The sequence below is a fragment of the Ruditapes philippinarum genome, unplaced genomic scaffold (assembly GCF_026571515.1).
Source record: "Ruditapes philippinarum isolate M1 unplaced genomic scaffold, ASM2657151v2 ctg9070_1_1_1_1, whole genome shotgun sequence".
In the NCBI taxonomy this organism is placed as follows: Eukaryota; Metazoa; Mollusca; class Bivalvia; order Venerida; family Veneridae; genus Ruditapes; species Ruditapes philippinarum.
The window spans coordinates 81,845-97,733 of NW_026851547.1; the positions used below are offsets into that span (position 1 = coordinate 81,845).

Here is a 15,889-nt window from a genome sequence, read left to right on the forward strand (position 1 = left end):
AAAGTTCATTTTAGGCTGATACCAAAGGGACTATGTCAATTCACTGTCAAGTCATTGTCTTATAGGTAGACATCGATTTTCCTAACCATATTCCAAATTTAGTTCATACATTTCTATCTTATAATCATTTAATGTCAAGATTTTATGTGACTACTTGATGGGTTGTTGTACAAAAAATTAGTTATTTTTGAAATAAACTGATTTTAATATTACTAAATATGGATCTAATAACTGATAGAGGTTTTCCTGTTTGAAACAGCTTGAAATTGGTATAAAAAATAACCTATAGCAACATGTGAGAGTGGAATAAGGTTCTTAATATCAACTTGTAGTATTTCAACAACTTTCTCACCATCTTTGATGTAAGCAGGGTTGAATATGCCTTTAGGATTAAAAATACCTCCAATTTTATCCATGGAAATTGATTACAATAAATGTGGCAAAAATAACACCTTTTTTCCATAGAAATTGATAAAATTGGCAATAACAACACATTTTATCCATGAAAATTGATAAAAATGGCAATATTAACTCATTTTATCCATGGAAATTGATCCAAGTGGCAATAACATCACATTTTATCCATGAAAATTGATCCAAGTGGCAATAACATCACATTTTATCCATGAAAATTGATCCAAGTGGCAATAACATCACATTTTATCCATGGAAATTGATTCAAATGGCAATAAAAACACATTTTATCCATGGAAATTGATAAAAGTAGAAATAACAACTCATTTTATCGATTGAAGTTGTTAAAAGTGGCAATAACAGTACATATTACTCATGGAGATTGTTAAAGTGGCAATAAAAACACATTTTATCAATGGAAAATCGATAAAAATAAATTGATAAAATGGCAATAACACATACCTTTGGCCATCAGAATCACTGGCATTTCCATAATGTTGAACTTCACAATATTTGCACATGGTATATAAATAAATAATTCAATCTCTTAATTATTCCATAATTATAGGAAAGAGGGTCCAATAAACAAATTTAGGAGATTTTTTGATAAGCCAATCCTTTATGAAAAAGTTGTACTGTTTAAATATTGAAATGAACCATATTTCTGTTGAATAAGATATGAAATAATTGCTTTTGCCCATTCCCATCAGATGAATACTATACCTAATTAAATTGTGCAAATACCTAATTAAATTGTGCCAATACCTAATTAAATTGTGCCATGCATGTTGCATCGCATTTGACTGTCTGTTAGAAAATGCCATTTGTCTAATACCATGAAAAGTAACAACTGTCAGATAAATCCAGACAGTATTATGAAGAACAGTTAAGGATATTGCATGATTGACAGTAAAAGTAGTTCCTGGCGTAGGGATTTTTTTCTTGACCAGATTGGTGAAGGTTTTATTAAAAACTTGTTTACATTTATGTTGTGGCTAATTACCTTCTAACCAATATTAGAGGTAATATATTTATGATAATTTTCATCTTTAAAGGCCCATTATGCCCCTGAAATGCTTTTATTTTTACTTCTCAAAAGCTTTTCTATTCTTGTATCTTGTAAAAGTTTTTCAAAAAAATACTCTTTGGCCAATTACCTGAACCATCTTTTGTTTCTGTTGCCTTTTGGCAACAAGTTATAGTGATTTAGTATTTTGTATATAAAAGCCAAATTACTACTTTGTTTACATTTTGCTGCTTTTATGACAAACAATTTCACATCAGTGCTTCTTTCTTCAGGTGATAAGCCTCTAAGACATGCTATTAAACAAACCATTATTTAAATGTTGTCAAACTCATATTTGTACATTCTAAAGTAGAAAAATTAATTTGTTGTTTCTCTTATACCATGAGAAATTCATATAACAAACAAACATGCCCATTTTTGACTTTGGAACAGGTCATTATGATTTATAAGGGGTTTCAATGGGTTTAAACCCATAATTACCCTGCTAGCGGTAAAAGCTTCTACCCATGCAACCATGGTGCAGACAAAGGTCAGTCAGTACATCAGTGCTGTCTTGTCTTATATATAGTCTGCACTGTTCACTTTTCAGTCAGTAAATATTTTTAAACTTTCATTTAAAATGATTCTTAAACTTTCCTTTAAAATGATTGTCAAGATTGTAAGAATCTACAAGTCCTTTCGAAAATATTTTGCGTGGTTAGGGTGAAAAAGTTGAAATTAATCATTTAGTAGTGATTGTTTAAATGTGCAGTCTGTCCTGGTCTTAAGCTAGTGGCATATTTCAGTTATTACTGCATAAAGCTGTCAAAGCATTTAAACTTTAAAGTGCATCCTAAATCCTGTATAAGGCAGCCATGTTATATCTCCTAGGAATAATGTTTTTGTCAATTTGTACATTGGCAAAAACATTATTACGACAGAACTGTGATATTTTTTTCAAATTGCTTGGCATTGCAAAAAGATACTTCAATTTACAAATTGAACAAAATATTTCAGTGATAGAGGTTTTTCAGATTAGGAATACATGTAAATGTCTTTCTGCAACGATAAGGCAACAATATTGCAAGTAACTGTCTTTATTTAAATGTTTTTCCTTGTTTTCCTTTCTTAGTAAGTTGAGTGTTGCAAGAAATGAACTATTGTCAGTCTCTTCAACATGTGATGGATGTAAATTCATTTTGATTGTCATTTGCAATTAAATGAAAATTTAACTTTAATTAAAATACCAGTAAGTGCATGATCATAAAGTTTAAAATAGCTCATGTTTTTTCTTTAACTTCAAAGATTGTGCATGTATAATTAATTATGTAGATATAAGGTGACAAAAATCTGTCATTGTCTTTGAAATCCAGCTTTAAAGCTGCATTAAATAAATATGTAAAAATATTTTGCTGACCACCTAAAAACCAAGCATTCAACAGTTTCATTAATCTTTTTAACCGTATTGTTGTAAATCTCATCAAATATTGCTTATGAATTACGATTTCAAATGGAAAACCCAACGGTAACACTAAAATTTGTATACAAATTTTAATATGCAAAAGTAGTTTTAACTTGTTGAAGGAAAAACAGGCCGCCCCCATGTTCACAAAGCTTGACTGGGCCAGAATTTGATAAGTTCATCAATTTAATTGATTAATTAATCTCGCCTAATTGTAATAAGTAATTAATTTAATTAATTGATCTCTAATGGTAATGATCCCTAAAATAAACTTTATTAATTTAATTATTGACAAAAACATTTAATTTGTTCCATAATTATATTATAATCTTTTAACTAACTGAATTGTAAAATGATTTCCAATCATATGAATTTATTTATAGCGTCTAAAACTTTTTGCTTGTTCTAAATCTGTACACGGGAGAAAATCTTATTAATCATAAATCAGATATAAAGCCGCTGAGATCTTAATTTGCTGCTGAAACAATTAAAATAATTAGTTATGAAAACATTTTGTAACCTCAAAACCATTTAACATATTAACTTTAAATCACTAGCGGATGATAATGAGATGTGTGCACTTTAGTTTATACATAAATTATAATAATTTATACTTTCAATTCGGCTCATGTTTAAAACATTATCAATATAATTTATAGACTGAACTCATGATATATATATATAGGTATGTTATTTGATTTAAAAGTCTTATAAGATCAATATTTGAGGCGAGATTGATGATCGATTTTAACTTTATTTCCCCTTCTCTTCATGTATGTACATTTACATAAAGGATTTCCTTGTTTTTACATTCAACAGGTTTAATACCTACATATATATAATCTGCACTTATATACATGTATTCTGACATGCTGAATAAATTAAAAAGCAACAAGTGTTTGTAGAAAAAGATCTAATGAGATAGTAACTTTGAGATCAAATAAAACAATATTTTAAGTCAAATTTTCGTCTAATAGGAACTCCACTGAGGTCCAGAAGGGTAAAAAAGATAAAATTTGAAATTCTTACATTCAAGCAACTGAGGCACTTATATCAGAAAGATAGGCAAAAGATAATTTAAAAAAAAAATACTTAGATATAAGTTGAAAATTATGTTTCGTGCTATTTTAGCTTGATTTGAGTGAAAAGTGTTGCAACGCTTTCGATTTTGGGTCATTATTCACAATAAGAATACTAATTTTGGAAAAAAAGAGTGAGCAAAATATTTGCATGTTTGCAAACAATCAAATACAAATTACAAACAGGGTTAAATAATACATGTTAATTTTATAAGGAATGTTATTTCTCCGAAACATATATGGAAACATAATTTTATCATAAGTGACAGTATGTTACATACCGGTACATATAAATAGATCATAGATAACAGCCTATTTTATAAGCTGTATTGATTTGTAATAGTTGGAAGACATCAGATTTTGCACTTACGTTCATTAGCTGAATCTGTGTTTAGATGTTGAAATTCACAAACAAATAAAACAATCCCTTTAAGGGAATCAAGACTTTATGGAACACCACAGAGGTCGGCAAGTCTAAAACATATATTTTATATGTATGCAGGGCCCTCGATCAACCAAATCTGCGGCCTATTATCGTCCGCAGTCTCCTACTAAAATTGTATGTTTTTTTCTCCTAACAGAGGTGAAAATTCCCCCTCAAAAACATATATGGATTGAGGGCCCTGGTATGTATAAATTTAAAAACTCAAATTTTTTTATGACAATGCTTCCTGTGAGTATGCTTGCATTACTCAGGTGCTATTGATTCAGACACGGCTTTGACCGAAGTACGTCTCAAACTCACAGTTACAAGGTTCAGAGGCAAACCACTTCCTTAACCTCTAGGCCAATGAACTATATGAATTTTAAAACGCATGCACAAAATTATGTTATGTGTATACAAATGGACATCCTACAGGGTTTTCATTTTTAACAAATTGGCAATCCGTATTATCGGTTAAAGTGCTGTTAAAATCAGTTGTATTTTTAGTATCACCCATGACCTTCGGCAAAATGGGTTGCTTTCTTTGGCGCATCTGTTGCCTCATAAAAAATGAAAAACTTATCCTAGGACAGCAATAGAGCTGAGGATAATATCAATGTTACCAAATCAATGTTATTTACATTTTCTGATGGGAAAATACTTATAAGAAATGGGAAAAGATAAGTTATATTGAAACTGAATATTAATCAATATAATTCAAATGAAAATAAACCACATCATAAATATTTTTTTTTAGAACTTCATTGTTAATCTCCTTGAACTATAACTGATAAAACTTTGCCACACTTCAGTATTAATTAAGCTAGGCCAGTGTGCACTTATGTGGAGTTTGACTTGGTTCTATATTGTTAATGGCTTAATGTTTGTAATTTGATAAGGAAATCCCTTATACTTCAAATGGACTGTTTTTTGGTCGAAGCCAGGCAGGCCTACACTATTGTAGAGTCTGACCTAGTTCTATACTGTTAATCAATGGCCCAATGTTTGTAATTTGATCATGAAATCCCTTATAATTTGAATAGACTGTTCCATTGTCAAAGATGGGCAAAACCATTAAACAAATTCAGGCGGTTGAGGGTAAAAGCTTTGTGCACACTTTCTTTTCTCTAGATCTGATTAAAAAAAAGATATGTTCTTGCTTAAACTTGGTGATAGTTGCATATTAATAACATTAATTTTGCGTCATTATTTCCTGCTTTAGGTAGATTACTGTTTTTAGTCAACCCAGTTCCCTTACTGTTTTGCATGACATTGCTAGTGTGCTTTTTCAAAATTGGTGACCCTGTTTACTTTTCAGACTTCTTTGCATTTTGCTATTCTGCTTTTTTTTAAAAGTTTCTTTGTTCAGCTGCATTTTATATATATCTTGCATATCTTATTGAAGAATATTTTATAACTGCTTTTGTATCCTTAATTTTTTTCATTTTGTGTTGTTTTGTTTATTATTATTTACATATTTTCACAGCTTTGAATTTTTTAATTTTTACTCTTTTCATAACATAAATATCTAAAATAGGTGTTCGGATCGGGATTTTATAATCTATTTCAAGGGTTGACCGCAAAACAGTAATAACTTTTATGAAATACAGATGGACTTAGAAAAAGTTTTACTTTCAGCCCTTGATTTGTATATGAGACAATTTAATGTCATCTTTTTTATAGCACATTTTTTTGGCACTGTAAGTCTTAAGGTCGGATTACTGCTCAGTACATTCAGAAATGCTATTGCGCATTAACTATAGGATAATATCTTTTACTGTGGTTAACCTGGTTACAAACTGTTTCTAGGGTATGCCCCAGCTATGATTTATTATAGCCATAACATTACGGCCATTTAAGGAGGAAAAATCAAAGTGGCTCTCATTGACGCCTTAAGAAACACTTGTGTAAGTCCTTGTAGTCAACTCCCTTAGTTCAATAGGGCATCCGGCTCTAAGTTTAAGGAAAATGTTTTCTGTGAAATATACCATATTAACTGCTATAAGATCAGTGTTAACATTGTATGTGGCACTTTCAACCAAAACAAACAAAAATCAACATTTCTGTTTATCTGATACCATGCTTCAATCTAAACCTCCAAAATGGCACAAGTTGATTAATGTACTTTTGCAGCATCTCGATTCGTTTAATCAATTCACAAGACAATTGCTACTCAGCTGTCCATAGAAATTTGCTGCATAAATTTCCATTTCTGATAATAATGAAATTGGAAATTGTATTGGATTGTACTCCAAAGCACTTTACAGCCAATTTTGCAATGCAGTATTGACAATTTTCGTGGACAGCTCAATTATTTGAAGCATAGGAATAACTATCACCCCCCAACGCACTCTCTCCCCACTTTCTTCCCTAATTTCTAGCTAGCCGGTCCACAAAGTGCTGAGAGGTGCATTTTTGTGATGGCAGTGTGTCCATCATCCAAAACTGACACAGATTGTGTACCAATGAAAATCCAGAGATTGGAGTCAAAACTCAGAATACAGAACCCTATCAAATATACCAAGCATGTTAAAAAGTACCGTAAAATTCCTATTAAACACCCCCTGGGGCTAAACATTTTCCAAAGGGGGGGGGGGGCTATTATTAACACAGTTTTTCCTAAATCCAAAAATCACTGTAAATACATTTAGTGTTAGCAAGTGTTGGCATTAAAAAGTGTTAAGGTTTTAAAGTTCATATTATACATATTTGTGTTTACTATAAAATAAAATGGATTCTGAATGGCTTTTATTATGAGTTCAGCACTGATGAGTAGATTGTTTTCCTTATCAAAAGGCATGGGGAGGGCCTTTATTAGGGGAGGGGCGTTTATTAGGAATTTTACGTATTTAATATTATGAATAACATCCACATTGATGCATGGCCATTTAATTTGATACTTTGTCATGGTTGAGATGTTTCAAGTCGTCTGTGTATTAAAAAATCTGTCTTAGATATTAAAATTAACATAATTAGGCAAAAGAGACATAATTAGGCAAAAGAGAAGTAATTATGCAAAAGAGATTAAAAAAAATTATACCATATTTAAAACAAGACGAAAGATTTATGGGCTTGATTTTTTTGCATGATAGATGTTGATATATGTATTTTGTTAGATTATTTGCATGTGTGTGTCTCAAAATAGGAACAAACACTTGCCATATCAATTTTCTTTGTTGAGTTAACATTTTTAAAGATGGTGTCACAGATAAATTATTTTTTAAGTTTTATTTTTTTAATGTTACAACTATGTTATATACATGTACATAAGATTTTAGGTTGCCATTTACAACTCAATAACCTACATGTATACAGTTTTTCTTAGTACTGCCAGATTTATGAAAGTTCTAAAACTCAGCAATATTAAACACAAATAATGTTCATTATGTTAATTATTTGTCTCCACACTTGTCTAGGGGTAAAAGTTAAAGCAAAACCTAGATGGTCCCTAAAGCACAAGGAATAAAATGTGTTAAACAGTCCTCTTACACATGTTATAATAATTCAAACATCCCAAGAGCAGTGAATAAAATTTAAGTAGGGTAATTTATTCCAAGTCGGCATTTTAGCAGTCAAGTATAATATATTGTGATGAAAAAGTCAAACTTTTTGCACTGTCTCTTATGTAAAATACCTGAATGTTAATGTAACGTTTGCATGAATTAAGTAAAATTTTAAAATGTATAGTGTGATTGATGTGTCAGACATTGACCTAATTTTAAGGAATGTTTTCGTAAGCTAAATTTGTGTAATGGATGACTGTGCCAAGCTCTTTGACTATGAAACAGTCTTAATTTGAATTTTAAAGGGATTTCAATGTCAAATTGCAAAAAAAAATGAGCCACCTACATTAAAAGACCCTGGTCTGTGAGACAGTCACATTTTCTCGGCCCTTTCTGTCAAACTTTGGATAACGGACCTCGCGCACAATAGTAAGAATACACAAAACGGATACCGTATTTCAGTCTAACATATTATAGTCCTTAGCAACAAATAGTTATTTAATATTACACCCTCTGATATGAATTTAGGTTAAAGGCCTGTCACATAATTAATATATGGTTAAAGTCCTCCTGTTACAGTTCCGAATTTAATGTTAAAAGATCTTCACCTTGTGACATGAATTAATGCACTAAAAATTTAATGCTAAGATGGTAGTGTTGTTTCTTTTTTGAATTATTATATTGTGCATGGCATGTTATATTCCTATGAGCATGCAATTTGATTTCAGATAATATATTATGTATTATATTTATTATTATTATTTTTTTTTTTATGTGAAGATTTTAAGTTAATGTAATTTACTTATTGAGAAGATTTTAAGATGATAACACTGGTGGGAAGGGGAAGTTACATGAACAATTTGATGAAGCATTGCAGATTTTTTTTTTTAAGATTTGGATTTGATTACAGATTTTACATTTATGAATAGAGACAATGTTTCTGTCATTAAGATAAGATGTTTTGAAATTGAAATCCTCCTTTAACTTAAAAACTTGGTTATGGGATATGGTGAAATGTAAAAATTTTGAGTGTTGCCCGCAAAACTGCCGTAACTTATTATGAAATAAATAAGGGCTTACAACAGTTTTGCATTCAACCCTGAAAATATCATGTAGGTTTATGTTACATTCAAACATGCATTACATGATGACTTTACAAAAAAAACCAACAAAAAACCGAGGTTATTTACAAATTAGTTAAATCATCTTTTGTACACTACCAGTAACTAATATATTAATATAATACGCTCAGCATCACCATGATGGGGAGGGCAGTATTTCAGTCACGGTCCAGATTAATGGGTTGATATTATGACCCCCTGTTTGCTGTCTATATGTTTGGCAGTTTATAGGCTGTATTTCTTTTAATGTGTTTTTTAGCTCTGCTGTTTATTATGAATGACTCTGTAAATATCATCTGATTTTGGTTATTTGCCTCATAATACATATACAGATACTGTATTTCTTGTCTTATTAAGATTGTATTTAAATTCAACTGTGACGTCATTTATTTAGGAAAATAAACAAGAACAAAACCAGTATTTTGGTTCGAGTATCCTTAAGCCTTAGGTCAAAACACATGGATAGCAAGTCGTGGAGAATAGCAATATATCATTTTTAGCTTGACTTTTTTTCATAGAAAAAAACAAAAACAACCGGCTGGTGGCTCTTCTTAGGACAGGTGACTAACAATAAAATGAGTGCTACTCTGCTACCCTTTATACTGCCTATAAATTTAGAGTTAGATTATTGTTGTTTTATTTATTTATTTTTTTCAGTTAAATACATGTAGTCAAAATACCCTTAAAATCATTAACTTTAGTTTTTGCAATATATCACTTATGAATCTACTAATTACAGGTATTTTTTCTATATTTCAGCCGTGAGGAATGACCGTAATAAAAAGAAGAAAATGCAAAAACCGGACGATCAGTCACCCTCACCCGAGGAACACACTCCGACAGATGAAGAAATGTCATTGCTTCAGGTGGGTAGAAATTTTGTGTTCATTTTGGGGTATTCTTGAAAAAATGCTGAGTTTTTGACAACTTTTTTCTTTAAAACCATATGTCTCAGAAATACATGTTTTTTTAATTCTTTAGATTTGTAAGACACATATATAATTCTAATAATGGATTTAAAGCATTTTATATGTTAAACAACAGAATGTGCTGTGATGTGTCATAAAGGTAGCAAAACGTTAATACAGTAGCATTTTGACTTACATACAAATAACTAATTCAATATAGATATATACCAATTAATAACAGAGCAAAAGTAGAAAATTATAGTTCCTCTATTTGCCAGATAAGTATTATTTTAGAATTCAGAAACTGTAACAAAATATCAAACATTAAATATATGATTATGTATACCAAACATATTTTTGAGAAATTAAAATGGTAGCATTTCTGAGTCACAATGTGCGTTTAAGCACTAGCCCAAGACATTGACTAGATAATGTTTATAAAAAGATTTGTATGAAACACTTGAACAGTACTAGTATTTAACTAAAAAAAAAATTCTGCCTAAACTGACTCATTAGCACAATTGGCTGTTTAATTAATTCAAAAAGTTAGTACATTCTTTTTTAGTTTTAACATTTTGATGTATTGAAAGTCTCTTGAATTAACAATGAGTAATTCGACAAGTCTGACATTAAAGTTGAATAGGTGAATATTTGTTAGAAATGTTGTTTTTCTATTTTTAGGATATTCTTGAAGCTCATAAAGCCACATACTCGAAGGATGATGTTGTGCCTCTCTCGCCATTAAATATGAACAGTATAAAACTGGTTGGGCTGTCTGAGAATTTAGCGGAAAAACGAGACAAAACATCACGAAGTGAGCCAAACTTCTCGGAGGCTGAGATGAAAGTAAGATAATTATCAATTAAAAATTAAACCAGTCCAGAATTTCTTGTATTCCAATTGGCTTGTTTGAATTTTGAATTTTGAAAATTAGCCAATGAAAAATAGTAATTATTTGATTGGTTATCAACCTGTATGAACTGTCCGGTTAGCTAAATTAGTAGAATGTGGACTGTAAATCTGGCGACATAGGTTTGATGCCAGGATAGTGCAGGTCACTTTAATTTTGATGAACTATGAAATCATTTACACTTTACCTCTGCTCTTGTATGCACAAGAGTAATATCAGTTCTTTGCCAAATCGAAGGCACTCCGATACTGGTAAACTGTTTGACAGTGTGCCCAGGAATGATGGGGTGGATGAACTGTGCTCTGGGAAATTCAAAACGGGTTACCACCATGATCTGAATGGTGAACTACAAAAACCACCTTTGGACTTGACCCAGACCGGATCCAGTGACCCCTGAATTTAAATAGAATTTAATCATAACAATTGATCATTAATATTTTTTTTTTCAGGAGCAGAAAAAAGAATTGACTGCTGAAAATATAATGTTGTGGGAAAAAATAACGGAACTGTCCTCACGTGGGATAATAAAAATAGTGGACTTTGCTAAGAAAATTCCTGGATTTTGTTCATTTAGTACAACTGATCAAATAACTTTATTAAAGGCAGCTTGTTTAGAGATAATGGTAAGTTTTTAATGTTTTTTCGTATTTACTTATACAATATACTGAAGTTTTTCAATGAAACATTTTCTGCAAACAAAATTTACATGGAGTAATGAATAACTCAATACAATGATGAAAAAGGATCAGATTAGAAAGCATAAAAGGCTTATAAAGGCCTTTTCCCAATTATACAGATCATTTTAACTTAGAGGGAAGACAAAAAATTAATTGTTCTTAGGGCATATGTAAGGAGTGGTAGATTTCTCTAGACATATGTCATCACCTTAGTGCAATAACTGGTTAACTCTTGTTAAATTTAGAAGGACTTAACCTGTTACTGCACCAAGTTGAAAAATTATATTATGAAATGATTCTTAAGATGTCGGTCATTTTCAAATTATATTAAACAGTCATGAAAAGGGGGGCTTTAATTTAATTTTATTTCACACAATCTAAAAGCAGAGACTTTTATTTTGTGCTAAAAGTAGATGAAATCACATATTTAGAAATTGATGGCAACAAATGTTCGTATTTCAGATATTACGGTTGAGTTCTAGATATGATATAAAATCCGATGTTCTTATTTCAGATATTACAGTTGAGTTCTAGATATAATATAGAAGACGATGTTCGTATTTCAGATATTACGGTTGAGTTCTAGATATGATATAGAATCTGATGTTCGTATTAAAGATATTACGGTTGAGTTCTAGATATGATATAGAATCCAATGTTCCTATTTCAGATATTACGGTCGAGTTCTAGATATGATATAGAATCTGATGTTCCTATTTCAGATATTACAATTGAGTTCTAGATATAATATAGAATCCGATGTTTGTATTTCAGATATTACGGTTGAGTTCTAGATATGATATAGAATCGGATACTATGGTGTTCAGTGGGGGACTCAATGTTTCTCGCCAGCAGCTGGAGTCGGCTGGTTTCGGCTCATTGACTGATACTATATTTAGATTTGCACGTTCACTCAGGGAAATGGATGTTGATGAGATGGAGTTAGCTACCTTGTGTTCTATATGTTTGATAAGCGGAGGTAAGTAAATGACTGTTTTGTTTTGTTGTGCAAGTTTCAACCACTTTTAAGTCCACCTTCTTGTTTCAACCACTTTTGAGTCCTGCTTCTTGTTTTAACCATTTGTGAGTCCATCTTCTTGTTTCAACCACTTTTGAATCCACCCTCTGGAGCCAAACAGTTATAGTGTCTCATTGGTAAACATGATTTGTGAGCCTTGCAGGGCTCGAGAGCATTGTAAAACATGATTTCTGACCCTCGTAAGTCTTGAGGGCATTGGAAACATGATTTATGACCCTCTTAAGTCTTGTGGGCATTGAAAACATGATTTCTTACCCTCGTAAGTCTTGCGGGCATTGAAAACATGATTTCTTACCCTGGTAAGTCTTAAGAGCATTGAAAACATGATTTCTGACCCTCATAAGTCTTGCGGGCATTGAAAACATGATTTCTTACCCTCGTAAGTCTTGCGGGCATTGAAAACATGATTTCTTACCCTCGTAAGTCTTGCGGGCATTGAAAACATGATTTCTTACCCTCGTAAGTCTTGCGGGCATTGAAAACATGATTTCTTACCCTCATAAGTCTTGCGGGCATTGAAAACATGATTTCTTACCCTCGTAAGTCTTGCGGGCATTGAAAACATGATTTCTTACCCTCGTAAGTCTTGCGGGCATTGAAAACATGATTTCTTACCCTGGTAAGTCTTGCGGGCATTGAAAACATGATTTCTTACCCTGGTAAGTCTTAAGAGCATTGAAAACATGATTTCTTACCCTCGTAAGTCTTGCGGGCATTGAAAACATGATTTCTTACCCTCGTAAGTCTTGCGGGCATTGGAAACATGATTTGTTACCCTCACAGGGCTTAAGTGTATAGGAAACAGGATTTGTGCAGCAAGGCACGAACACATGATCCCTTGATTCAGAGACTTACACTTTAACCACTCAACCATATTGCTTGGTTAAAAGCTTCAGACATATACATACTGGTAAACATTTACCTAACACATGTGTTCAGGATATTATGTAACCACCAATATTTACTTGTTTTTGTTCTACAGAGATAAAGATAATTTATTTATTATATAATGTGGACAGTGTTGCTTGAATTGTGCACCATGTTATAATAGAGATAGGGGATTTAACATAAAATTTGGCAGTGTTTCTTGAATTTATAGAAATAGTTAATTTAGCATAACATGTTGGCATAAAAATATAAAATTAGAATTTTCTTACATTTATCAACTGGGTTTTTTAAAATGGAAAGAAAAAATAATCAACAAATTGTCACCATAGTGCAGAAACGGGTTAACTTTTAGTAAATTTTATAAGGAGTTAACCTATTATTGCACTAAGGCTATGTAAATAGCTTTAAATAACCTCAGTCGAATAACTCTTAAATAATTCCCCGGTTTCATAATCAGTTAAAAACCATAAACTTGCAAGCCTATAGTTGATAGAAATTTCCCTTACCTTGAACTACTTACGCAATGCAATAAATGTTTTAATATAAAACACCATGCTTCTAATGACAAATGTAAATTAATAACACGTTTCATAATTAACACACCTACAGAGAGATTTCTTTTGTGATCACATTATCTTTCTGGCTCATATTAAAATGCTGTTGGAAGAAAAAATTGGAATCTATAATAAGATCTTGGAAACATGTTTCATTTTTGCCAGAAATGGGGGGTGTGGGGTGATTGGGGTGAATCTGATCTAATCATCTAAATGGCACGAAAACAGTACATTATGCTCCTAGCTTCTTATTTGGTTTTGTGATTTAAGTTGACTTCAAAACACTTTGCATAAATGCTGCTGACTTATATTATAAATTCCACCTTTAAAAATTTAAGTTTGCTTTCCTTGACTTATCAAGGGTCCCTAAAGTCTTTATAAGAGTAATTATGCAAACCTCCATGTTGGAATTTCCTCTCATAATTATGTAACAGTTGAAAATACCCTCTTTTGTGACAAAATTGTCATGAGACTGTCAAAAGAAGATGAAAGTGGCTTCACATTCATTATAATATCACTTGATATTACTCAATATTTACCAATTCCATTAAGGTTGATCATACTTAAAAGTTTAGAGGTTTTACTCAAGTGCATACCAGTTATCCTGCCTGAAATAATGCAAATAAAATTTTGTTTCTACCAGAAAAGTCTAAATTTTGCCGTATGACTAGTAGGAAAGGAAAATAGATGTAAAGGATATGTCAGTCTTGCAATTTAGGGGTTTTATGTTCAAGTTGTCCTGAAGTCATAGCAACGTTTCCTTATAATTATGACATAATACATAATAAATTCAGAAAATTACATGTAGTTAATAAAGTCTTAATTTGTACAGTATCTAGGTTGCTTTACAATCAGCTTGCGTAACCATGTTGATACAACTTTAAACAATAACAAATTATGAATTTATTATGTTTTGTTCATTTACGAAACAACTGTTGCACTTCCAAGCATCTTGATTTTCATCCATGATAATACAGATAGACATGTGTCTACTACAATTTACCTGGCATGTTGTTTAAAACATGTTTGACTGTGTGATTAATGGGCAAAAAATATTTCATCCATGTATATGCATTAATTAATGTAGCATGTGTTTGTGCAGGTTTTAATTTGATGTTTTGTTTGAAACTTGTATCTAATCAAAATACATTTTGTACTTTAAGTACTGCCAGAAGGCAAAATTTTGCAATTTATTTTAATGTGTAGGGGAAAAAAAGGCTATGACAGAATTATAATGAATAATTTGTAGATCTTACAGGGCCATTTCATTTTGTTTGAAAACAGGTCTTGAGTGATGTTGACAGTCTTAGTTTTAACATATTTATTCAAGCCCGATTGTGAAACAAGTTCTTGCAACTTACATTACTCACTTTCAAGTCCACTTCCTGGAACCAACCAGTACTGGTGTTTAAGAAGACACATGGATGTGAACCAAGAAGGGCTCAATGCCATGATTCCTGGATTGAGAGGCAGACACCTTAACCATTAGCTCACCACTCAAATAGACCGCCTCCGTGGTCGAGTGGTTAGAGTCGATGACTTCTAACCCAGTTACCTCTCTGACGTGGGTTCGATACCCGGGAGATGCTTTGGTAGTTTAGCACGAGGAAGGTAGTCAAGTTCTGGTGTAACTCTCCAGGAACGATGGTTAGGAAACTACCCGCCTATATGACTGAAATACTGTTGGAAAAAGGCGTAAAATGACACAAAGAAACAAACAAAAACTCCAATAGACAGTCGAACATTGTTCAAGTCTTGTTTAAGAACATGACATTGTTCAAGTCTTGTTTTAGAACATGACATTGTTCAAGTCTTGTCTAAGAACACGACATTGTTCACAGTCTTGTTTTAGAACATGACATTGTTCAAAGTCTTGTTTTAGAACATGACATTGTTCAAGTCTT

At 31.7% G+C, this 15,889-nt stretch overlaps 1 protein-coding gene across 1 annotated transcript in view; it reads left to right on the top strand.

Annotated features, from left to right (window-relative positions):
• LOC132742572 (retinoic acid receptor gamma-like) overlaps window positions 1–12,525 on the top strand; it is a 46,999-nt gene extending 34,474 nt beyond the window's left edge. Inside the window, exons 8-11 of the mRNA XM_060731054.1 lie at window positions 9,769–9,875; window positions 10,599–10,763; window positions 11,277–11,450; window positions 12,279–12,525. Coding sequence (XP_060587037.1) covers window positions 9,769–9,875; window positions 10,599–10,763; window positions 11,277–11,450; window positions 12,279–12,491 — 659 coding nt within the window. The 3' untranslated portion in view covers window positions 12,492–12,525. The remainder of the gene's footprint in view (window positions 1–9,768; window positions 9,876–10,598; window positions 10,764–11,276; window positions 11,451–12,278) is intronic.
• Window positions 12,526–15,889: the final 3,364 nt, after the last annotated feature.